This window comes from Phyllobates terribilis, unplaced genomic scaffold (assembly GCF_046119375.1).
Source record: "Phyllobates terribilis strain yellow unplaced genomic scaffold, ASM4611937v1 Scaffold_5__5_contigs__length_657084704, whole genome shotgun sequence".
Lineage (NCBI taxonomy): Eukaryota > Metazoa > Chordata > Amphibia > Anura > Dendrobatidae > Phyllobates > Phyllobates terribilis.
The window spans coordinates 7,685,105-7,709,945 of NW_027362765.1; the positions used below are offsets into that span (position 1 = coordinate 7,685,105).

Here is a 24,841-nt window from a genome sequence, read left to right on the forward strand (position 1 = left end):
GTTCTGTGCCTATGCTGCTTAATTTTCCGCAGGGGATTTTATGTGCGGGAAAATCCACAGCATCTCCATTATTTTTGCGTTTATGCATGCGGAATTGCCTACTCAATGCATTAGAAAAACGCATGGCAATTCCGCATGTCAAAAACGCGCCAAAAACAAGTGTTAGATTCCGCACGCGTTTTTTCTGGCAAGGAGATGCAGAAATGAAGCGGAAATTTTCCGCTTCGTTTCTGCATTGAGGGCACATAACCTTAGGTTGTAAGATTGGATTTCGAATAAATTCGCTCATCACTACTCACCAAGCTGCTTGCCTATTGTCCTGTAGCCAATCCCAGCCTTGTGCAGGTCTACAGGTGTCCTTAGACATCTCTTTGGTCTTGGCCATGGGGGAGAGATTGGAGTGTGATTGATTGATTGAGTGTGTGGACAGGTGTCTTTTATACAGGTAACGAGTTCAAACAGGTGCAATTAATACAGGTAATGAGTGCAGAGTAGGAGGGCTTCTTAAAGAAAAACTAACAGGTCTGTGAGAGAACAGAATTCTTGCTGGTTAGTAGGTGATCAAATACTTATTTAATGCAATAAAATACAGTTTAATTATTTAAAAATCATACAATGTGATTTTCTGGATTTTTTTTAAGATTCTGTCTCTCACAGGTGAAGTGTACCTACGATAAACTTGCAAAATCAGCAGTGTATCAAATACTTATTTTCCCCACAGTAGCAGCAGCTATGGACGTCCATCACGATAGCTTCATCCTCATCGCTAATGCTATAATATGAGAAGTTCAGCTAACAGGCTCTAATGATTGGCATTATCTAGGAGACAGTGTATTGTACTATATGATTGCTGAAAAGATTAGGGATAAAGCAAGAGAATCTCTCAATATCCTATAACTGCTGCTATAAGCACAAGATAAGAGAAACTGCCAATGTGTCGGCTTCATGAATTTTAAAGCTTACCACAGTGAATTTATTCACAGTTCTCCTGAATAAATTGTTCTGTTAGATAGAAACGGTAGGAAGATCTATTATCCTGATTAAACAAACATAATTGATATATATTGCAATAATCTTGAGTGACAAACTCTTTACTACTAATATCCTAGCTGACTTTCAGTTCTGGGACCATTGAGTCAATAATTTTTACATTTTGCTACTATATTTCTAGTTTTAATCGTGAAAAAATAAAAGTTAATTTTTACCATTTACTCCAATTGGATTAGTCTGTGAAATTTGGAAATATAAGTTTTGGAGATATATAATAATTTGTCAGAGCAGTGAATGGATTTACAGATCTGGGCAGTTAAAGGTCAGCATCTCCTAATCCCAGGGGGGAGGTGGATCCTCCAGGTTGTAAGTTCTATAGAAAAGGGCTTTCATAATTCACAAAGTCATTTGAACAGTTTTCGGTGGAAGAGAATGTTGTACTTTAATGGAAAAATGGTGATCACACGACCTATAAAGCAGCCACAGCCGGTGACTGAGAAGAATCTGTGACTTTTCTACATTTAGTGGTTACTACTCACCTGGGTGGTCATATGTAGGAATCCCCTCTTTACACCGCTCATCACCCCTTACATATGTCTCTGTAGTATTAATATGGGTCAGATCTTCACCCTGAAACAAATATTGTAAAAGTCACAAACAGATAAGAAGTCACATCTATGATCAGCTCTAATCCTGCCATCTCCACCGTCCTCATTACACAAGTATAAAACATATAATACTGGTGGATAAAACAAGACTGAGCACAAGACCTTCACAGCCGTCTACACATCATAGGGGAGATCTCATGACACCTTCTTTCCATCTACCTGATGATCCTGAGGAACATTGGGATCTTCTTGTTTACAGTCATGTGGAAGAAAAGGACGGGGACATCTCTCTGGTGTTGTCCTCTTACTGGATCGATCTGGAGGAAACACATACAGGGACTGAATTCATTCTTTACATACAGATAATTATAGGCCGTGTGTATTTAGTCCTGTCTATTACCTGGTGATGTGAGGGGCTGGGGAACCTCCATCATGACGTCCTTGTACAGATCTTTGTGTCCTTCTAAATACTCCCACTCCTCCATGGAGAAATAGACGGCGACATCCTGACACCTTATAGGAACCTGACACATATAATGATACCATCATCCCCCCGATCCCTCCATAGCACTACTGTATAATGTCCCAGCATTCCCAGCAGTGTCACCTCTCCAGTCAGCAGCTCAATCATCTTGTAGGTGAGTTCTAGGATCTTCTGGTCATTGATGTCATCATGTATCAGGGGGTGAGGTGGAGGCCCCGTGATTGGGCTCAGGGGTCTTCCCCATCCCTCAGACACAGGTGCCTGACAGCGCTCACTAGGGGTCTTCTTCACTACTGTATAATCCTGGTAATGGAGAGACACATTAATAAATCTCACTCCAGACATTTCCAGAGTCCTCACCTCTCCAGTTCTGTCCATCTGTTATTCCCATAGATAAGAATGATGTAATGTGACGTCATCAGAATCTCTCACCTCTCCAGTAAGCCGGAAGAGGATCTCTAGGGTGAGGTGTAATATCCTCTCCGCCATCTTGTCTCTGTCCATATCCATCCTTGATGGGTAAATCAGGAAAATTCTCTTATATAGAAGATATTCACTGAGAGGGTCCGATATTGTAGAGACCTGAATGAGAAGAAGATGAGACGATGTAACATTATAAAAATCCTGTGTGATAATACAATTACTGGAGATAATAAGGGAAACATATGAGGAGATATATTATTTTACAGTATCTAGTTTTCTTCTTTACATCTAGTAATAAAACCTATATATTTTAGACCACAGACAACAAGCAGTTTCTTCCTTGGAGTCTGTAGCTGAATATGTTTCTCATAGACTCATCTTCCATAACGCTAATTCGCGTCTCATTTAAATCTTTATGACAACCCAAAACATCCAAATAACCCTGATCAAAAGTTCACATACCCTGGTGATTTTGGCCTGATAACATGCACAGAATTTGACACAAATGGGTTTGAATGGCAACTAAAGGTAACATCCTCACCTGTAACCTGTGTGCTTGTAATCAGTGTGTGTGCATAAAAGCTGAGTGAGTTTCTGGGATCCAGACAGACTCTTGCATCTTTCATCCAGCCACTGACGTTTCTGGATTGTGAGTGAAAAGAATTGTCAACGGATCTACGAGAAAAGGTAGTTGAACTATATAACACAAGAAAGGGATACAAAAAAAAATAGCCAAGGAATTGATAATGCCAGTCAGCAGCATTCAAACTATGAATAACAAATGGAAAATAAGGGGCTCTGTAAAAACCAAACCATGGTCAGGTAGACCAACAAATATTTCAGCCACAACTGCCAGGAAAATTGTTTGGGATTCAAAGAAAAACCCACAAATAACATCAGCTGTAATTCATGACTCTATGAAAACTAGCGGGGTGGCTGTTTCAAGATGCACAATAAGGAGGCAATTAAAGAAAAATGGGTGCATGGTCGCCAGAAGAAAGCCATTACTGCGCAAATGCCACAAAGCATCTCGCCTACAATACGCCAAACAGCACAGAGACAAGCCTCAAAACTTCTGGAACAAGGTAATTTGGAGTGATGAGACCAAAATTGAACTTTTTGGCCACAACCATAAACATTACATTTAGATAGAGGTCAACAAGGCCTATGATGAAAGGAACACCATTCCTACTGTAAAGCACGGAGGTGGATCGCTTATGTTTTGGGATTGTGCGAGCTACAAAGGCACAGGAAACTTGGTAAAAGTTGAAGGAAAGATGAATGCAGCACGTTATCAGCAAATACTGGAGGCAAATTTGCACTCATCAGCCCGGAAGCTGCGCATGGGACGTACTTGAACGTTCCAACATGACAAGTGATTTTGATGAGTGATTCTGACAAGTGATTTTGATGAGTGATTCTGACAAGTGATTTTAACGAGTGATTCTGACAAGTGATTTTGACGAGTGATTCTGACAAGTGATTTTGACGAGTGATTCTGACAAGTGATTTTGACAAATGATTCTGACAAGTGATTTTGACGAGTGATTCTAACAAGTGATTTTGATGAGTGATTCTGACAAGTGATTTTGACGAGTGATTCTGACAAGTGATTTTGACGAGTGATTCTGACAAGTGATTTTGACAAATGATTCTGACAAGTGATTTTGACGAGTGATTCTGACAAGTGATTTTGATGAGTGATTCTGACAAGTGATTTTGATGAGTGATTCTGACAAGTGATTTTGACGAGTGATTCTGACAAGTGATTTTGACAAATGATTCTGACAAGTGATTTTGACGAGTGATTCTGACAAGTGATTTTGATGAGTGATTCTGACAAGTGATTTTGACGAGTGATTCTGACAAGTGATTTTGATGAGTGATTCTGACAAGTGATTTTGACGAGTGATTCTGACAAGTGATTTTGACGAGTGATTCTGACAAGTGATTTTGACGAGTGATTCTGACAAGTGACTTTGACAACTGTAATAATAATAATAAAAAAAAATTAACTGTTCGCTGTTGGGACTTGACCCCAAAATTCTGTGTCCCAAAGCCAGTGCACTAACCACTGAACTATAAACTCAGCTGTAAAAATATAGGAGTTCTATTTGGTTACATTATTTTCAGTGCACACTTGTCTAAAACTCATTGGGACTTATGCACAGACTGAAAGCAAGCCAAATTCAAATGATATTTAATTTTGATGTGTGAGTCTGATGTGTGACTTACTTCAAACTTCAGAATCATAATGACTTTTAGTCATCCTGAGTATTTTCATGGTTGATCTCATAAGACAAGAAAAGGTATCAGTTAGTATCACTTGACTGGATAGCGCAATAGTAAGGCACCAGTCTCTAAAGCTGCAGTGTTAGATTTCAAATCCTGATAGGAATAAGATTTTTTTTTTATTATTATTACTATGGCTATTTCGCACACAAACTACAGGGGTGTTTTACTTTTAATATCTGACACTCAGATTGTCATCCTGATGTGTTAACAGTTTCAGACACGCTGTCTATTTGCATGGTAAATTACATAGCCAAAGTAAATTGGGAGTTTGTAGCCAGTTCTTTGGTGGATGGAAATAAAAATTTACAATAAAGACATTTTATCACTAGACCCCTTTAAGAAATTATGCAAATATAAAGTCACTTGGAAATATATATGCAGTAAATTAGTGCCTCCCAATTTAGTTTGGCTATGTAATTTACCATGCAAATAGACAGTGTATAATAGATCTCTCTGTCTGTAATGACTCTATATAATAAGTCCCTCTGTGTGTAATGACTCTATATAATAGATCCCTCTGTGTGTAATGACTCTATATAATAGATCCCTCTGTGTGTAATGACTCTATATAATAGATCCCTGTGTGTAATGACTCTATATAATAGATCCCTCTGTTAATTACTCTATATAATAGATCCCTCTGTGTGTAATGACTCTATATAATAGATCCCTCTGTGTGTAATGACTCTATATAATAGATCCCTCTGTGTTAATTACTCTATATAATAGATCCCTGTGTGTAAAGACTCTATATAATAGATCCCTCTGTGTGTAATGAGGTTCTATAATAGATCCCTGTGTGTAATGACTCTATATAATAGATCCCTCTGTGTGTAATGACTCTATATAATAGATCCCTGTGTGTAATGACTTTATATAATAGATCCCTGTGTGTGTAATGACTCTATATAATAGATCCCTCTGTGTGTAATGACTCTATATAATAGATCCCTCTGTGTGTAATGACTCTATATAATAGATCCCTCTGTGTGTAATGACTCTATATAATATATCCCTCTGTGTGTAATGACTCTATATAATAGATCTCTCTGTCTGGAATGCCTCTATATAATAGATCCCTCTGTGTGTAATGACTCTATATAATAGATCCCTCTGTGTGTAATGACTCTATATAATAGACCCCTCGGTGTGTAATGACTCTATATAATAGATCTCTCTGTGTGTAATGAATCTATATAATAGATCCCTCTGTGTGTAATGACTCTATATAATAGATCACTCTGTGTGTAATAACTCTATATAATAAATCCCTCTGTGTGTAATGACTCTATATAATAGATCCCTCTGTGTGTAATGAGGCTCTATAATAGATCCCTCTGTGTGTAATGACTCTATATAATAGATCCCTGTGTGTAATGACTCTATATAATAGATCCCTCTGTGTGTAATGACTCTATATAATAGATCCCTGTGTGTAATGACTTTATATAATAGATCCCTCTGTGTGTAATGACTCTATATAATAGATCCCTCATTGTGTAATGACTCTATATAATAGATCCCTCTGTGTGTAATGACTCTATATAATAGATCACTCTGTGTGTAATGACTCTATATAATAGATCCCTCTGTGTGTAATGACTCTATATAATAGATCCCTCTGTGTGTAATGACTCTATATAATAGATCCCTCTGTGTTAATTACTCTATATAATAGATCCCTGTGTGTAAAGACTCTATATAATAGATCCCTCTGTGTGTAATCACTCTATATAATAGATCCCTGTGTGTAATGATTCTATATAATAGATCCCTCTGTGTGTAATCACTCTATATAATAGATCCCTCTGTGTGTAATGACTCTATATAATAGATCGCTGTGTGTAATGACTCTATATAATAGATCACTCTGTGTGTAATGACTCTATATAATAGATCCCTCTGTGTGTAATGACTCTATATAATAGATCCCTCTGTGTGTAATGACTCTATATAATAGATCGCTCTGTGTGTAATGACTCTATATAATAGATCCCTCTGTGTGTAATGACTCTATATAATAGATCCCTCTGTGTGTAATGACTCTATATAATAGATCACTCTGTGTGTAATGACTCTATATAATAGATCCCTCTGTGTGTAATGACTCTATATAATAGACCCCTCTGTGTGTAATGACTCTATATAATAGACCCCTCTGTGTGTAATGACTCTATATAATAGATCCCTCTGTGTGTAATGACTCTATATAATAGATCACTCTGTATGTAATGACTCTATATAATAGATCCCTCTGCGTGTAATGACTCTATATAATAGATCCCTCTGTGTGTAATGACTCTATATAATAGACCCCTCTGTGTGTAATGACTCTATATAATAGATCCTCTGTGTGTAATGACTCTATATAATAGATCCCTCTGCGTGTAATGACTCTATATAATAGATCACTCTGTGTGTAATGACTCTATATAATATAGGAGTTTCACTTTTTGTATTGAAGAACTGAAATAAACTAACTTTTTGATGATATTCTAATTTAGTGAGAAACGCTTGTAGCACTGGTGTGTGCATATGAATAAAGGAAACGGCTGTATACATGTGTATACAAGACTGGTAACATATATATAATGGTGATTGTGTCCTTCTGTCCGAAGCCTGCACTATTTGTTTCCAGAGTCAGCGCATGTGCATGCCGCATTACGGCGCCGCTTTATTGAAGATATTGAGTGTGCGAATTCACAGACACAGTGTCTTCAATACAATGACACCGGAGGGTATTACAGAGCACAAACTTGCCAGGTCCATGTGCCACAATACACGCTGCCGGCCAATCAAGGGCCAGCAGTGACGGTGGCGTGCATGTGACTGGGCGCATCGCAGTGATGTCGTTCACCCCCGTTGCTTGGACACTGAAGTCAGCTACAGTCTTCAGAAGACGACGATGCCCTGCAGGGGAGCGGGGGAGAGGCGAGTAGGATGCGGAGATTGTTCAGGTTGGGAATAGATGGGGACGGTGGTGAGGAGTCAGATGTGTCTGTGCTGTAATCTCCGCAGATCAGTCCTGGCTGGAGAAGTCACAATGTCTTTCTGAGAAAGATGGAAAAGTGAACGAGTCCATCAGAAAGAACATCAGCTGTGATTATCTGTAACTGTGCTGTAGTCTATATGTCCTGCAGGACCGGGATCTACCACTAGATGTCACTGTATGGCGGGAATAGTGTGGGACTTTGTGGAGATTTTTCTTTCAGTTACAGCGCGGTCATCTCCAGTAATAGGCTGCACCAGCATAGTATGATCAGGGGTTACCAGTAAGGGACCACTCAGATACTGCGCCCCCCGGAGCTGAACACCTAGCTACACCTGTGCAAGTGTTCACACCACACAGAGACCCCAAAAGAGTCTCCGTGCTGAAGGGGTTAATGCGCCCAGTAATGGTGGTCTCCACATACCTCCACCTGCAGAGCCGCCACCACATATATGGCTGCTCTGTGCGCACAGGAGCAGTGATGAGGTCACAGGAGGGGAGGAGTCAGAGGTCACATGATCAGGGGCCTCAGTGGATGCAGGACTCTGCTGTGCTGGTTGTCATGGTGCTGGATGAGCTGAAGTTTATGTGTGGGGTCAGGAGGGGTTTACAGTGTGGATGTAGCAGAGCCGCGTGTGTACGAGGTGTACAGAGCAGAGCCGCGTGTGTACGAGGTGTACGGAGCAGAGCCGCGTGTGTACGAGGTGTACGGAGCAGAGCCACGTGTGTACGAGGTGTACGGAGCGGAGCCGTGTGTGTACGAGGTGTACGGAGCAGAGCCGCGTGTGTACGAGGTGTACGGAGCAGAGCCGCGTGTGTACGAGGTGTACGGAGCGGAGCCGTGTGTGTACGAGGTGTACGGAGCGGAGCCGCGTGTGTACGAGGCGTACGGAGCGGAGCCGCGTGTGTACGAGGTGTACGGAGCAGAGCCGTGTGTGTACGAGGCGTACGGAGCGGAGCCGCGTGTGTACGAGGTGTACGGAGCAGAGCCGTGTGTGTACGAGGTGTACGGAGCGGAGCCGCGTGTGTACGAGGTGTACGGAGCAGAGCCGCGTGTGTACGGAGCAGAGCCGTGTGTGTACGAGGTGTACGGAGCAGAGCCGCGTGTGTACGAGGCGTACGGAGCAGAGCCGCGTGTGTACGAGGCGTACGGAGCAGAGCCGCGTGTGTACGAGGTGTACGGAGCGGAGCCGCGTGTGTACGAGGCGTACGGAGCAGAGCCGCGTGTGTACGAGGTGTACGGAGCGGAGCCGCGTGTGTACGAGGCGTACGGAGCGGAGCCGCGTGTGTACGAGGTGTACGGAGCAGAGCCGTGTGTGTACGAGGTGTACGGAGCAGAGCTGCGTGTGTACGAGGCGTGCGGAGCGGAGACGTGTGTACGAGGTGTACGGAGCGGAGCCGTGTGTGTACGAGGTGTACGGAGCAGAGCCGCGTGTGTACGAGGCGTACGGAGCAGAGCCGTGTGTGTACGAGGCGTACGGAGCAGAGCCGCGTGTGTACGAGGTGTACGGAGCAGAGCTGCGTGTGTACGAGGCGTGCGGAGCGGAGACGTGTGTACGAGGTGTACGGAGCGGAGCCGTGTGTGTACGAGGTGTACGGAGCAGAGCCGCGTGTGTACGAGGTGTACGGAGCAGAGCCGCGTGTGTACGAGGTGTACGGAGCAGAGCCGCGTGTGTACGAGGTGTACGGAGCAGAGCCGCGTGTGTACGAGGTGTACGGAGCAGAGCCGCGTGTGCACGAGGTGTACGGAGCAGAGCCGCGTGTGCACGAGGTGTACGGAGCAGAGCCGCGCGTGTACGAGGTGTACGGAGCGGAGCCGCGCGTGTACGAGGCGTACGGAGCGGAGCCGCGCGTGTACGAGGCGTACGGAGCGGAGCCGCGCGTGTACGAGGCGTACGGAGCGGAGCCGCGCGTGTACAAGGCGTACGGAGCGGAGCCGCGTGTACGAGGCGTGCGGAGCGGAGCCGCGTGTGTACGAGGCGTGCGGAGCCTGGTGTGTACGAGGCGTGCGGAGCGGAGCAGCGCGTGTACGAGGTGTGCGGAGCGGAGCCGGGCGTGTACGAGGCGTGCGGAGCAGCGCGTGTATGAGGTGTACGGAGCGGAGCCAGGCGTGTACGCGGCGTACGGAGCGGAGCCGTGTGTGTACGAGGTGTACGAAGCGGAGCCGGGCGTGTACGAGGCCTGCGGAGCGGAGCCGGGAGTGTACGAGGCGTGCGGAGCGGAGCTGCGTGTGTACGAGGTGTATGGAGCGGAGCCGGGCGTGTACGAGGTGTGCGGAGCGGAGCCGTGTGTGTGCGAGGTGTGCGGAGCGGAGCCGCGCGTGTGCGAGGTGTACGGAGCGGAGCCGCGCGTGTGCGAGGTGTACGGAGCGGAGCCGCGCGTGTGCGAGGTGTACGGAGCGGAGCCGCGCGTGTACGAGGTGTACGGAGCGGAGCCGCGTGTGTACGAGGTGTACGGAGCGGTGCCGCGCGTGTACGAGGCGTACGGAGCGGAGCCGTGTGTGTTCGAGGTGTGCGGAGCGGATGCTGCCCCTCTCCAGGAGCGATCACAGCAGCTCGGCATGAGACATTCTTGTACTACACAGACTGTCCTGACAGAACACAGCTCGTCAGGACATGGTCCCGACCTCCAGCGACAGCCGGACAGTCCCATTGGATCGGGGACGGTTGGGGGGTTTCTGTATATAAGTTGTGTGTGATAATTGTAGAATTATTAATGTCTTAGCATAAAAGGATGGACCTGAGTGTTTGTGCCGGGGTCCACATGCATGGAGGGGTTGAGGCGGTGCTGGCTGTATTATGCAGACGGCATCTGCCTGTAACAGTAGTAACCAGAAACTACTAGAAACTCTGCACCAAAATGAAGCAAATCCTTATTCTGGGAGCTTCGCCTTGTACGTAACACCCCCGGATCCGGTACAAGCCGGGCAGATGGTCTCATTCATGTCATTTTCTGCTTAAGGTTCTGCGGTTTTCTGGCCAACTATAAAAAAGAAAAAGCGTAAAACAATATTTGTTTCTGCTGCATTGACATAAGTACAATCTTTCATTACATATAAATCTATTACACGTCGGGTCAATGCTGTAACGAAAACAAAAATAATAACCTTACTTTGATTTTTTCCCCCATTTTTCAATACTTTATGTGCTAAATTGAATGTTCTCATTCCAAAGAACAACTAGTCCCACAAAACACAAGCCCTCCGTCTGTTAATGAAAAAACAAAGTTATATTTTTTGGGAAAAAGGGAGGAAAAAAACAAAAAATTGCTCTTGTCAGAATAATGTAATTGCTATATATATATATTTTTTTAAAATTGAATAATTTTACCCCAAAATTGTGATCTGTTATAATATTATCATTCTTCATGCGAGATTAATCATTAGTCTGTAGATAAATCCAAACATCTGAAGATGTAGAACAATATATCTGTGATTCTCCTCTGCCAGGATAAGCGCCTCCTTTCTGTCCTTTCTGTGATGGAGAAAACGCTTGAAAGATTCAGAAAGTCCGATGAGTTTTTGGAGCTTATTGTAAAGGGCCTTAATGACGACCTGGGAAAGAAACCACCAGAAACAAAGGATCCAACCAGGTAAGTTCTAATGATCCCATCTGATAAAATGATCAGCTTTATTTCCATGGGATCGTTCTGTAGCAGAGATGGGACCTGCAGCATTTTGATCCTGAACTTCACTATGTATAGATGTAGCAAAGCTTAATGTGACAATTCACACACCGCAGTGATAAATTGTCTCGGAAGGTTAGCTCTCATAACAGAATTAACATCACTTATAGTGGAACTAAACTTACAATTTATTTTCAGAATTGTGAAAATTATGGCACTTTGCAAAGCACTTCATTAGTTTCTTTGGCGTCATATCCGTAAAATGATCATATTAAAGTGGTCTCCAGACCCTGCTTTTCCCGAGTGCAGGAGCGTTGCTGGGGTCCTAAGAGATCAGGGACCCCAGCCCCAAAGTACATGTTTCCCCATATAACCTCCCTGCCACTTAAAAGAGGATTTATACATATATAATTACAGTATACCACTGTTACTAATCTAAAATACACTATACAAAGACCAATATTCCCAAAATTACTACTATACAAGGCCAAAATGATCCTGCTACACAATGTCCTCTACCATCACCACCACACAGTGAGTCCATATATGAAAGAAAACCCCGCAGGGTAAAAGACCATCAAAGGAGTCCAGGGAGTATAAAATCTATCATATTTATTCAGCAATAGAAGAATAGGATGATGGGGGAAGGGACACAACACATATGTGATTGTTAGACATGTAAGCGAAAAAAAGCAAGGCACGCAAGGAAGGGGCCATTCCAGGTATAATGGCTGTCTATAGTATCATCATGAGTATACTAAAATATCCCAAAATAGACACCGCATATATTCCACTGGGGGCAACAGTCATCATATGCAGGTGCATCTCACTAAATTACAATATCATCAAAAAGTTAATTTATTTCAGTTCTTCAATACAAAAAGTGAAACTCATATATTATATAGAGTCATTACAGACAGAGTGATCTATTTCTAGTGTTTATTTCTGTTAATGTAGAGGATTATGGCTTACAGCCAATGAAAACACTAAAGTTATTATCTCAGTAAATTAGAATAATGAACAAAAAACACCTGCAACGGCTTCCTAAGTGTTTAAAAATGTCACATAGTCTGTTTCAGTAGGCTCCACAATCATGGGGAAGACTGCTGACTTGACAAATGCCAAGAAGGCAGTCATTGACACCATCCACAAGGTCCCAGAGTTCCAATTTTCCTTTGGAAATCAAGGTCCCAGAGTCTGGAGGAAGAGTGGAGAGGCCACAATCCAAGCTGCTGGAGGTCTAGTGTGAAGTTTCCACAATTAGTGATGGCTTGGAGAGCCATGTCATCTGCTGGTGGAGGTCCACTGTGTTTTATCAACACCTAAGTCAGCGCAGCCGTCTACCAGGAAATTTTACAGCACTTCATGCTTCCCTCTGCCGAGAAGCTTTTTGGAGATGGAAATTTCATTCTCCAGCAGGACTTGGCACCTGTCCACACTGCCAAAAGTACCAATACCTGGTTTACACACAACAGTATCACTGTGCTTAATTGGTCAGCAAACTCAAATGACCTTAACCCCATAGAGAATCTATTATAGAGAATCTATGGGGTATTGTCAAGAGGAAGATAAGAGACACCAAACCCAACAAAGCAGACGAGCTGAAGGCTGCTATCAAAGCCACCTGGGCTTCCATAACACCTCAGCAGTGCCACAGGCTGATCGCCTCCATGCCACGCCGCATTGATGCAGTAATTGATGCAAAAGGAGCCCTGACCAAGTATTGAGTGCATTTACTAAACATACATTTCAGTAGGCCAACATTTCGGATTTTAAAAACATTTTTCAGGCTGATGTTATAAAGTATTCTAATTTACTGAGATAATGACTTTTGTGATTTCATTGGCTGTAAGCCATAATCAGTGACGTACCGCCAATGGTGGCAGGCCACACCACTGCTATGGGGCCCGTGAGCCTCGGGGGAGCGAGGAGGATAGGTGAGTATTGGGGGGGGGGGTGGCAGGCTGCGGCGGCGGAGGAGCGGGTACACCCAGTAGCGGCTGCTGTAGCTACCACGTGTGCCCGCTGCTAAAGGGACATGAATATTCCCTCTTCTCCACTTCCATGGGCGTGGAGAAGAGGGAATATTCATTCTCTTTAGTAGCGGGCACGGAGGAGCGCTGAGCCGTGGCTCCTGCTTACAGTGCCCGCTACTAAAGAGAATGCATATTCACGCTTGTCAACGCTCATAGTCCCGGTGTGGAGAGAAGTGAATATGCCGGCAGCAGCAGCAGCTCACCTCGACAACTGAGAGCGCGCGCTGCTCAGATACCAACATGAGCTGCTGGCAGACAGAACACAGCAGCTCTGGAGCAGAGGTGAGGAAGGAAGGCGAGTATAAGTGTTTATTTTTTGTGTGTGCAGTGATGGAGCCACACATACCAGGATTGGGGGGTGAGGAGGCCATACATACCAGGATTGGGGGATGAGGGGGCCATGCATACCAGGATTGGGGGATGAGGGGGCCACACATACCAGGATTGGGGGGATGAGAAGGCCACACATACCATTCCTGACCCCATTTCTGGCGATTGGATATTTCCCTGGATCTCGTGTATCCTGCTGCATATCGCTGTATATAACATAGGCTTACGTCATGTGAACAATGGCCAAATAGCTGATGGCTGAGAACTCGTCCTGTATGATAAAATCTGCGATGGAGGTCCCTAATACGGCTTCCAATGAAGATGTGAAATCATCCAAATGTGTATAAGAACTAGCGAGTGATAAAGGAGACAATGGCTGGTAGGTAATAAGTCATTACCTGTCTGCCAATATCTTCTTCTGGAAGACTTCAAGATATCATGTATTACATATTACATATTATTCTGAAAGAGCACCATGTAATACCACATGTGTCCTGGAGAGGCCACTATGTCCAGCAAAACACAGCTGATTGCTGAGGGGGTTCACTGCCAGACCCCCGACTATCAACTGATCGCCTGCAAGTCCTCATTTGGGGACAGGAGTTGTTCACACTTGGCATATTTTGTGATTCATGAGGGGAGGACAGTAGCCGGATATAGACTTTTTCTATAAAGTCAGATTAAAGGGGTTTTCAGGAATGTTTTTATGTAATATATAGGAGGTTCCCAGTGGTAGAGAAAACACACAGAGCTTTACTTTCTCCTGCTGCTCCAGCTCTGGATCATCAGCGCTTCCTGTGCTCTATTGTGACTGGCTGCAGGGGTGATGGCTCAACTTCAGCATACATCATTGCTGCAGCCAATCACTGAGCTTAGAAGCTCTGTCAGCGTGGGCCACTGAGCCAAGTGATTGGCTGCAGAGCTGCAGTCATGATGTCACCCTTGAAGCCAGTGACTAAAGATCAGCGGCAGCGGTGAAGTGCTGGAGCTGGAGCAGGAGGTAGTAAAGCTTCATCTGTTCTACTTAAGTGACGATTTATAGGATTTATATTTAAGTGATGAAAAAAAAATTCTGAAATTTGTAAAAAAAAATAATAAAAATAATTTGCTTGTGTCGCCACTTTCCGAGATCCGAAAGCCGCGGCGTTTTCATTTTTCGGGAATGGGGCTGCGTGAGGGCTAGTTTTTTGCACCACAAAGTGATGGTTATATTGATATCATTTTGGGGTATATACAATGTTTTGATTGTCTGTTATTTTATATTTTTTTCTTGTTGCAACGACTGAAAATCTGTAATTCTGGCATTTTATGTAATTTTCTAGTTACGCCGTTTACTAAATGGATTAATTTATTTTATATTTTGATGGATCTGACTTTTACAAACGCAGCGATACCAAATATGTGTATTTTTTAAATGTTTTATATTTCTTAATTTTTAATGGGGGGAAAACTGGGATGATTTGAACTTTTATACTTTTTTCATTTTTTTTCTTACTTTTCACTGTATTTGTTCGTCTCTTTAGGGGGCTTGAACCTGCAATCATCTGATTGCTTGTGCTATATACAGCATTGCTATATATAGCAGAAATCACGGTCTGCTATGAACATTAGCAACAGGCTGGCTGTCACAGGAATACAGTGATGACAGACAGTGTGCAGTGATGGGGCCACACATACCAGGATTGGGGGGGTGAGGAGGCCCCACATACCAGGATTGGGGGATGAGGAGGCCACACATACCAAGATTGGGGGATGAGGAGGCCACAGATACCAAGATTGGTGGATGAGGAGGCCATACATACCAGGATTGGGGGGATGAGGGGGCCACACATACCAGGGGATTGGGGAATGAGAAGGCCACACATACCAGGATTGGGGGATGAAGAGGCCACACATACCAGGATTGGGGGATGAGCAGGCCATACATACCAGGATTGGGGGATGAGGAGGCCACACATACCAAGATTGGGGGATGAGGAGGCCACAGATACCAAGATTTGTGGATGAGGAGGCCATACATACCAGGATTGGGGGATGAGGGGGCCATGCATACCAGGATTGGGGGATGAGGGGTGCCATATGTACCAGGACTGGGGGATGAGGGGTGCCATACATACTAGGATGGTGAAATTTTCCAGTAGCTGCTGCATTTCCTACCCTAGGCTTATACTCAACTCAATACGTTTTCCCAGTTTTTTTGTGGTAAAATTAGGGGCCTCGGCTTATACTCGGGTCGTCTTATTTAAAACATACGGTATTTTAAAATCAGTGAGTACGTGGTGCCCATAATACTGCAGGACTGTGTGGTGCATTATACTATATGGGGGCTGCATTTTACCCTTTGGGGTGTGAAATATACTGTATGGAGGACTATGGGGAGTGCATTATATTCTATCGAGGACCATGGGAAGTTCATTATACTATATGGAGGATTGTGGGGGGTGCAATATACTATATGGAGGATTTTGGAGGGTGCATTATACTATATGGAGGATTATGGGTGGCATATTATACTATATGGAAGTCTATGTGGGGCCATTATGATATTTTGAGGGCTATGTGGGGGGCCGTTATACTGTATGAAAGCAATTATACGGTGTGAAGGTTTGTGTGGGGTCCATCATACTGTTTGGAGGGCTGTGTGGGGCCATTATACTGTTTGGAGGGCTAGTGTGGGCCATTATACTGTATGTAGGCCCATTATACTGTATGGGGGGCTGTGTGGGAGTCACAGTTGGGGGAATCATACTGTATTAGGGTCACCATACTTTGCCTTGGGAGTTGAAGTTGGGTACAATAAGGTCATTATACTGTTCATGTAGAGGATAATGTGGAGGAATGCACCATGGGGGTATCATACTGTGTTTGGGGGCACTTTTATTGGCATCATACTTCATGGGAGCAATGAAAGAGGGATCTAGGACTTCAGTAGGAGGAAAATTAGAAAAGCGAAGTAAAGGCTGGAAAGTTGTGAGATCGGCTCTTCTGTGACACAGACAAATATTTCTTTATTTTTTTGGTGCGGGGGTCCAATTAGAGCTTCTGCTATGGGGTCTCATGATTTCTATGTGCTCCCCTGGCCATAATCATCAACATTAACAGAAATAAACACGTGAAATAGATCACTTTGATTGTAATGACTTTATAGAATATATGAGTTTCATTTTCAGCATTGAAGAACTAAAATAAATAAACTTTTTAATGATATTCTAATTTAGTGAGATGCACCTGTATATATAAGGGGTGTGAGTGTCATCATACTATAAGGGGCTATGGGAGTCATCATGCTATATATAAGGGGCAGTGGGGCCATCATATTATATAAAATGGGGAGTGGGTGCCAGAATACAGTTTATAAGGGGCTGTGGGGACATCATACAGTATAAAGGGAGCTGTAGGGGCCATAATATAGTGTACAAGTGGGTGTGGGGGCCATCATACAGTATATATTGGGCTGCGGGGGCCATCATACAGTACTGTATATATGGGGCTGTGAGGGCCATTATACAGGATATAGGTTATTGTAGGGACCATCATGCCAGTTATAAGGAGTTGTAGAGACCTTCATACAGTGCATAGGGAGCTGTGGGGACCATCAGACAATGCATAGGGAGCTGTGTAGACCATCATACAGTGCATAGGGAGCTGTGTAGACCATCATACAGTGCATAGGGAGCTGTGGGGACCATTATGCAGTGCATAGGGAGCTGTGGGGACCATTATGCAGTGCATAGGGAGATGTGGGGACCATCATACAGGGCATAGGGAGCTGTGGGGACCATCATACAGAGCATAGGGAGCTGTAGGGACCATTATGCAATGCATAGGGAACTATGGGGACCATCATACAGTGCATGGGGGAACTGTGGGGACCATCATACAGTGTCTAGGGATCTGTGGGGACCATCGTGCAGTATCTAAGGAGCTGTGGGGACCATCATACAGTGTGTAGGGAGCTGTGGGGACCATCCTACAGTGTATAGGGAGCTGTGGGGACCATCATACAGAGTGTAGGGAGCTGTGGGGACCATGATATCAGTGCATATGGAGCTGTGGGTACCATCATACAGTGCATAGGGAGCTGTGGGGACCATCATACAGTGCATAGGGAGCTGTGGGGACCATCATACAGAGCGTAGGGAGCTGTGGGGACCATGATACAGTGCATATGGAACTGTGGGTACCATCATACAGGGCATAGGAAGCTGTGGGGACCATGATACCAGTGCATACGGAGCTGTGGGGACCATCATACAGGGTATAGGGAGCTATGGGGATCATTATACAGTGCGTAGGGAGCTGTGGGGACCATCATACAGTGTGTAGGGATCTGTGGGGACCATCATACAGTGCATAGGGAGCTGTGGGGACCATCATACAGTGTGTAGTGAGCTGTGGGACTATCATACAATATACAGGGTGCTATGGGGGCACTCAGGACATTATTTCTTTTAAATGGGTGCATCATCAGAAATTTATTCTTTTCCCACCCCGAAATCATCGTCCATAGACTTGAAGAAGAACTTTGTAGTTGGGTGTAGTTTGATTGTGTCTTTAAGGGGGCATTATTACTTAAAGGGGATACTCAACGGTATTTGTTGCTTGGAGGGAACACTTCAGATATTGAAACTTTCATAAGAGCATATCTGGCATTATTACTTGCTAGGTAGCACAGTGGGGTCTTTACTACTTTCTATGGGGCGCTATTATTTTTATAGGTCCCCTCTATCTGGCACACAGTCTTTGTAGCATTAATTGGTGGAGGGTAATCATAGTAATGACATAATTTTTGAAGTATTGAGGTTCCTATTCCACGTCGGAAGAGCAGGCAGCATGGGGAGGTTGTGCAGGGTGGGAATAGATGGGGACGGTGCTGGAAATGTGAGAAGTCAGATGGTCTTTGTACAGTGTGTTTTTTATGTAGAGGCAATGGTCATATAATACTATGTACTCACTGTGTAGTGTTGATGGTAGAGGGCATTGTGTAGCGGGATTATTATTGCCTTGTATAGAAGTAATTTTGGGAATATTGGTCTTTCAGTTGTGTATTTTAGGTTAGCAACAATGGTGTACTGTAATTATATATGTATAGGTCCTCTTTTAAGTGGCGGGGAGGTTGTATGGGGAAACACCTACTTTGGGGCTTTGGCCCCTGATCTTTTAGGACCCTAGCAACGTCCCGGCATACAAGGGATATCGGGGGGCACAAAGTGTTCTGGAGGTTTCCTTTACAGTATGAGGCATTTTCCACACAGTATCCTTCCTCTGTAATATACTCCAGGACTGGTGAGGCGCACTGTCGCTCCCTATTTCACCATAACTCGGCCTCGGCACTGCAGTGCTGATCAGCAGGTCTGCTTACTTGTTCTTCGGTTTCGCGCACTATGTCTTCCACTACTGGCGCCCTTGAACCCTTGCACTGATGACTCCCACTAGTACATCATATTCAGTGCTGCTTTGGGGTCCGTAACTCGGCCTCCAATCCAAGGACCCTTCTCTGTAAGGCCACTCTGTCTCATCCGTCCAAAAAAGTCGGGCGCACTTCATGGCCGCCTCATATAGAATGAATGGAGCAGCATTTTAGCATGCGGACCACCGTTCCAATCTAAAGGGGATGAGGGTTCCTGTAGATTGGAGCTTGTTTTCATTGGACAACCCCTTTAATCTTTCACACCCTGTTTCTGCATTTCAGTCTATTTTTTGGTAAATATTCGATGACCTGGTGTAATTTGTGATGTGTTGTTCACCTGAGGTTGTATTGACCTCATTTTATAACTTCTAAGGACCAGACTTTTTTTTAATATATCCTGAATAGAACACAATAGAATTGTATGGAAAACATTATTGTGTTCTTCACAATTCAAGGCGACGTGTCCTTATGAGATCTTTTTCTTGAAGGTATATGACTCTCAGGTTCTTTATCACCATGCAATCTGAAGAGCCAACTTAGACTAAGAGTGGCCACCACTGGGCATACACCATGGTGCAGCAAGGGCTAGCAATCTGTCCCTCCGATTGTGTGGGTACTTATTGCTTAAGGAATGTCAGTCCAATTCTTCTTTTTAAGAGGGTTCACTGTCTGTGCATCTCTGTGCCCGAAGAATATTAACCAGGTGTTACTGTATTACTGCTGTTCCAAGTGGCAAGCACATGGTTCTCTTAGAGACAGGACCCTTGGTTAAACCCAAGTAGACTTGAATTGGAAAGGCCACTGGTCTGGACCAGGACTCTGGTTGTGTCCGGTGATGGCGGCATGCACGGTTTCTATGTACGTGTCTGTGTGTAGTCAGAAAAGCATTTCAGTGGTGGCCTAATAACTGCAAGGACCGACGGAGGTGTTGGACAAAGGTAACGAGTGGCTGCAGAACGGTTGGTAAATGTGGCCACTTCATGCGAATATTGGCCACTGATGACTGAGGCCTCCCTCCTGGTCTGGTCCTGGAGCCCCCCGGCCACTTGTTGAACATCTTTCCTGTTTTTTACTGTTACACAAGCCCCTGTGTCTCCTGTATTCTGCGGCTGCGTCCCGTTCTTCAGTCTTCTTTCTGTACCATGGTGTGTACGACGTCCTGGATACAATGTTACTGCTCCATCACAGACTGAACCCCAGAACAATTGTCATGGAATTTGGTACCAGAGTTCTCTCTGTGTATGGAGCCCCCATATTTTGTGATTACTCTTATCATTCTCACTGTGTAAGGTGAAATCCAGGAAAAAAAACACACAAAACAATATATATATATAAAATAAATTTTTTTTATTGAAATAGCAATAAGCAACATTGTAATGAAAATATTACTGGTCCTTTAAGAAATTAAACTATGGTCACAGTCACTCTCAGATTGGCCCCGGTGGAGACCAAAAAACGAGCTGCGGTCATTGGGGACCACCTGAGAGTCATTGGGACCCAGAGATCCAGAAGAAGGCAAAGAAACCCCCCCAAAAGAATTCTGATTCAGGGGGGAAAAAAATTCCTTCCTGACCCCATTTCTGGCGATCGGATGTTTCCCTGGATCTCGTGTATCCTGCTGCATATTGCTGTGTATAACATAGGCTTACGTCATGTGAACAATGGCCAAATAGCGAGAACTCGTCCTGTATGATAAAATCTGCGATGGAGGTTCCTAATACGGCTTCCAACGAAGATGTGAAATCATCCAAATGTGTATAAGAACTAGCGAGTGATAAAGGAGACAATGGCTGGTAGGTAATAAGTCATTACCTGTCTGCCAATATCTTCTTCTGGAAGACTTCAAGATATCATGTATTACATATTACATATTATTCTGAAAGAGCTCCATGTAATACCACATGTGTCCTGGAGAGGCCGCTACGTCCAGCAAAACACAGCTGATTGCTGAGGGGGTTCACTGCCAGACCCCCGACTATCAACTGATCGCCTGCAAGTCCTCATTTGGGGGCAGGAGCTGTTCACACTTGGCATATTTTGTGATTCATGAGGGGAGGACAGTAGCCGGATATAGACTTTTTCTATAAAGTCAGATTAAAGGGGTTTTCAGGAATGTTTTTATGTAATATATAGGAGGTTCCCAGTGGTAGAGAAAACACACAGAGCTTTACTTTCTCCTGCTGCTCCAGCTCTGGATCTTCAGCGCTTCCTGTGCTCTATTGTGACAGGCTGCAGGGGTGATGGCTCAACTTCAGCACACATCATTGCTGCAGCCAATCACTGAGCTTAGAAGCTCTGTCAGCGTGGCCCACTGAGCCAAGTGATTGGCTGCAGAGCTGCAGTCATGATGTCACCCTTGAAGCCAGTGACTAAAGATCAATGTTTTGATTGTCTGTTATTATATATTTTTTTCTTGTTGCAACGACTGTAAATCTGTAATTCTGGCATTTTATGTAATGTTCTAGTTACGCCGTTTACTAAATGGATTAATTTATTTTAGATTTTGATGGATCTGACTTTTACAAACGCAGCGATACCAAATATGTGTATTGTTTAAATGTTTTATATTTCTTAATTTTTAATGGGGGGAAAACTGGGATGATTTGAACTTTTATACTTTTTTAATTTTTTTTACTTTTCACTGTATTTCTTCGTCTCTTTAGGGGGCTTGAACCTGCAATCATCTGATTGCTTGTGCTATATACAGCATTGCTATATATAGCAGAAATCACGGTCTCCTATGAACACTAGCAACAGGCTGGCTGTCACAGGAATCCAGTGATGACAGACACAGGGATCTTCAGTGATCAAGTCACGGGTGCGCCAATGAAGAGATGGAATGGTGCACCCCCTGCTGGCGCACATTAAATGCCGCTGTCACACACTGATAGCAAGATTTAATAGGCTAACTGTCGTGGGCAGAGCTCCGCTCAACCTGCGACTGTTAGAGGCATATGATTGCTGAATAACACAGCCATCATCTGCCGAGAAAGATGCAGACTCGGCGTGTGAGCCTGCAAGAAATGCGGGGAGCAGAATTATGACGGATATAGTCCTTCATAAGTTAAGATGCATTTCTTAGTTAAAGAGTGACCGTCATTAACTGTATTTTCTAGACTATATGACGCACTTTTTAACAACAAAAAATCTTGCTCAGTATTGTGTGCGTCCTATAGACCAGAAGCAGCGTCCTATCAAGTATGCTTATCATGTGTCTGGCACCTGCCGGAGCAGATTTCAGCTGATCGTGGGGGCGCCAGGTGTCAGACCCTCCGATCTCATACTGATGAGCTATCTTACAGATAGGTCATCAATTCTTAAGTCCCAAATAACCCTTTAAGGGGACTGGGAATGAAATCACCACCAAGGCACCAACAGAATAATAAATATGTCCTTGTATAAACTGTTGGTTCATTATAAGCTCGTTTTCTACACAATGCAGAAATGAATGATTTATACAGGGGCATCTTTATAAACTCATTACACAGTGGTATTTCACAATGGTGGTGGTTTAGGGGCCTGAAATGAAGTGATGGGTTACCTTTAATACATACATGAACATTCACACACATACACACTCACTTCAACACACACATACATACACACACAAACACACAGACAGAAATACACACTCACCTCTATACACATACAATAAACACACGTGCACACACCCCTTCAGTGCTGCAGTGCTCAGTACACAAACACACAGACCGTTAGTCCAGGGACACACAAACCATCACACAGCCACCCCTTTATTGAAGGGGTCACAGATACACACCCCTTCAGTGCTGGGGTCACAGACACACATCCCTTTGGTACTGAGGTCACACAAACAGACACCAACACACACCTTCAGTGCTGGAGCCACACACACAGCCCTTCAGTGCTGCATTTCAGGGGACATGTACACATGTGCCAAACACACGCGCACACACACCTTCAGTGCTGCAGTGTTGAAGACAGAAACACACTCCCCATTAGAGCAGGGACACACAAACCATCACACAGCCACCCCGTTATTGATGGGGTCATAGAGACACACATCTTTATTGCTGGGGTCACAGACACACATCCCTTTGGTGCTGAGGTCACACAAACAGACACAGACACGCACTTTCAGTGCTGGGGCCACACACACAGCCCTTAAGTGCCGCATTTCTGGAGACATGTACATGTGTGCCAAACACACGTGCACACACCCCTTCAGTGCTGCAGTGTTGAGGACACAAACACACACCCCATTAGTGCAGGGACACACAAACCATCACACAGCCACCCCTTTATTGATGGGGCCATAGAGACACAACCCCTTCATTGCTGGGGTCACAGACACACATCCCTTTGGTGCTGAGGTCACACAAACAGACACACACCTTCAGTGCTGGGGCCACCCACACAGTCCTTCAGTCCTGCATTTCAGGGGACATGAACACGTGTGCCAAACACACGTGCACACACCCCTTTAGTGCTGCGGTGTTGAGGAAACAAGCACACACCTCCTTAGTGCAGGGACACGCAAACCATCACACAGCCTCCCCGTTATTGATGGGGCTATAGAGACACACATCTTTATTGCTGGGGTCACAGACACACATCCCTTTGGTGCTGAGGTCACACAAACAGACACAAACACACATCTTCAGTGGTGGGGCCACATGCACAGCCCTTCAGTGCTGCATTTCAGGGAACATGTACACGTGTGCCAAACACACGTGCACACACCCCTTCAGTGCTGCAGTGTTGAGGACACAAACACACACCCCATTAGTGCAGGGACACACAAACCATCACACATCCACCCCTTTATTGATGGGGTCACAGAGACACCCCTTCATTTCTGGGGTCACAGACACACATCCCTTTGGTGCTGAGGTCACACAAACAGACACAAACACACACCTTCAGTGCTGGGGCCACACACACAGCCCTTCAGTGCTACATTTCTGGAGAAATATACATGTGTGCCAAACACACGTGCACACTCCCCTTCAGTGCTGCAGTGTTGAGGACACAAACACACACCCCATTAGTGCAGGGACACACAAACCATCACACAGCCACCCCTTTATTAATGGGGCCATAGAGACACAGCCCTTCATTGCTGGGGTCACAGACACACATCCCTTTGGTGCTGAGGTCACACAAACAGACACAGACACACACCTTCAGTGCTGGGGCCACACACACAGCCCTTCAGTGCTGCATTTCAGGGAACATGTACACGTGTGCCAAACACACGTGCACACACCCCTTCAGTGTTGCAGTGATGAGGAAACAAGCACACACCCCATTAGTGCAGGGACACACAAACCATCACACAGCCACCCCGTTATTGATGGGGCCATAGAGACACACATCTTTATTGCTGGGGTCACAGACACACATCCCTTTGGTGCTGAGGTCACACAAACAGACACACACCTTCAGTGCTGGGGCCACACACACAGTCCTTCAGTGCTGCATTTCAGGGGATATGTACACGTGTGCCAAACACACGTGCACACACCCCTTTAGTGCTGCGGTGTTGAGGACACAAACACGCACCCCATTAGTGCAGGGACACACAAACCATCACACATGCACCCCTTTATTGATGGGGTCACAGAGACACCCATTCATTTCTGGGGTCACAGACACACATCCCTTTGGTGC

At 44.7% G+C, this 24,841-nt stretch overlaps 2 protein-coding genes and 1 pseudogene across 2 annotated transcripts in view; all 3 read right to left on the reverse strand.

Annotated features, from left to right (window-relative positions):
- The window catches only part of LOC141271734 (uncharacterized), a 32,482-nt pseudogene extending 30,198 nt beyond the window's left edge, over window positions 1-2,284 (reverse strand).
- The window catches only part of LOC141271726 (uncharacterized), a 236,708-nt gene extending 228,447 nt beyond the window's left edge, over window positions 1-8,261 (reverse strand). Inside the window, exon 1 of the mRNA XM_073681820.1 lies at window positions 8,214-8,261. The gene's annotated coding sequence lies outside the window, so the exon portion shown is untranslated. The remainder of the gene's footprint in view (window positions 1-8,213) is intronic.
- Window positions 1-10,636, reverse strand: part of LOC141271727 (uncharacterized) — a 390,989-nt gene extending 380,353 nt beyond the window's left edge. The window contains exon 1 of the mRNA XM_073681822.1: window positions 10,529-10,636. Coding sequence (XP_073537923.1) covers window positions 10,529-10,554 — 26 coding nt within the window. The 5' untranslated portion in view covers window positions 10,555-10,636. The remainder of the gene's footprint in view (window positions 1-10,528) is intronic.
- Between the last annotated feature and the right edge of the window lie 14,205 nt (window positions 10,637-24,841).